This window comes from Lolium rigidum, chromosome 7, assembly GCF_022539505.1.
Source record: "Lolium rigidum isolate FL_2022 chromosome 7, APGP_CSIRO_Lrig_0.1, whole genome shotgun sequence".
Lineage (NCBI taxonomy): Eukaryota > Viridiplantae > Streptophyta > Magnoliopsida > Poales > Poaceae > Lolium > Lolium rigidum.
The window spans coordinates 62198365-62200109 of NC_061514.1; the positions used below are offsets into that span (position 1 = coordinate 62198365).

Here is a 1745-nt window from a genome sequence, read left to right on the forward strand (position 1 = left end):
GATCGGATCCAGAGGTGCAGCGAACTAGGAGTAGCAGAGTGTAACACGAAGAGTGCAGCAAAGACGCACATCATGATCAGGCAGGTACTTGTTCAGAAGAAAAAGGTTCAGGTTCAGATAGATAGGTAGGTAGACACGCTAGCAGCTGCCTACCACTCAGCAATTGCTTCCCTGCGGTGCACTGGTTTCAGGAGGATTCAGACGAGGGGCGATCGCCCACGGTCTTTGGCTACGCCGGCCGACGGACCACCCGGCTCTTCTCCCTCACACCCGGAAACACCGCGCGGCTTTATCCGCGCCTCGCGAAAAGGCCGCAAAGGCCTCTATAAAAAGCCCACACTCCAAGTCCAAGCTAGCTTCAACCACAAACTTGTCACCTTCTTCCCCGCAGCTCAGCTCGGCGATAAGCAAGCCAGTCTCATCCCGTCATCTGGACTAGGATGCAGCAGCAGCAAGAGCAGCTAGCCACCACCATGGTGGCGAGGCGGCTACTCTTGGCGCCCGCCACCACGCCGGGGCCCTTCATCGCCGACGACAGGGACATCATCATCATCCTCGCATCGCTCCTCTGCGCGCTCATCTGCGTCCTCAGCATCGGCCTCGTCGCGCGCTGCGCCTGCGGCCGCCGCCTCGGCGTCGGCCCCGACGCCGCAGCCGCTGCCGCCAACAGGGGCGTCAAGAAGTCCGTGCTCCGCGCCATCCCCACCGTCGCCTACGTCGCCGCCGTCCCCGCGTCCGGCAAAGGCAAGGCTGCGGAGGAGGAGGACGCCGGGGCGGCCCCGGAGTGCGCCATCTGCCTCGCCGAGTTCGAGGACGGCGAGGCCATGCGCGTGCTGCCACAGTGCGGCCACGCCTTCCACGCCCTCTGCGTCGACAAGTGGCTGCGCGGCCACTCCTCCTGCCCCTCCTGCCGCCGGATCCTCGCCGTCCGCCTGCCGCCCGCCCAGCGCTGCCAGCGCTGCGGCGCCAGGCCCGACCCAGCCGCCGCCGCCCCGCGCTGGAAGCCCGCGGCCCACTACGGCGAGATGCCGCCGTTCCTGCCGTAGCACCCACACACGGCTCTCCCCAGATCCGGGGGGTCGGAGCTACAAGACGAGGAGCAGAGGAATCCAATCGACTAATCGACGAGCATTCCGGTCAAATTTCTCGGCCGCTTTTTTACTTCCCGTTAAGTTTAGTTTATATCGGTAGCTCAACTTATTAGTGCCGAGCCGATGCGGATAGCGTTCGTGAGCTCAGGATCCTTTGCCTGCAAGTGGGCGATAAGGTGTTGCCTGCCACTGCATATTACCTGTGCATTTGTAAATACTCCAGTAAGTATGTGAAACTGTGAATAGAGTCCTATCATTATGTGAAGCTGTGAATAGCTTTGCTCTAATGCTCTCCAATTTGAGAAATTCCGGATGGCATTGCACTCGCTCTTCTCATCTTGAGGATTTTGATTTGATTGCTCTTGATAAGTTGGTATCACACGTCTCATTCAGTTGGTGAGTACCTGGACCATGTGTTTGCATATGCAGTGTACCTAGTATGTTCCTCTAACAAATGCGTCCTGCATGGAGTAGCTAGCTGCTTAGAGTGCACGATTGCTTCATCTTTACAGCTGATGGAGGATCAAGAGGACGTAAGTGAAAGGGGATGTCCGGGTATATGAGGCAAAAATCTTCAGTTGAGTGCAAGTAACATGATAATCCACTCCTCTGTCGGATTTATGTGGCAATACATCATAATATATGTACTAGTAC

At 57.8% G+C, this 1745-nt stretch overlaps 1 protein-coding gene across 1 annotated transcript; it reads left to right on the plus strand.

Moving 5' to 3' along the window:
- Positions 1-299: 299 nt before the first annotated feature.
- Positions 300-1397, plus strand: LOC124677324 (probable E3 ubiquitin-protein ligase ATL44). The gene has a single exon (XM_047213323.1). It carries the CDS (start codon positions 441-443, stop codon positions 1044-1046), a length of 606 nt encoding a protein of 201 aa, XP_047069279.1. The 5' UTR covers positions 300-440; the 3' UTR covers positions 1047-1397.
- Positions 1398-1745: the final 348 nt, after the last annotated feature.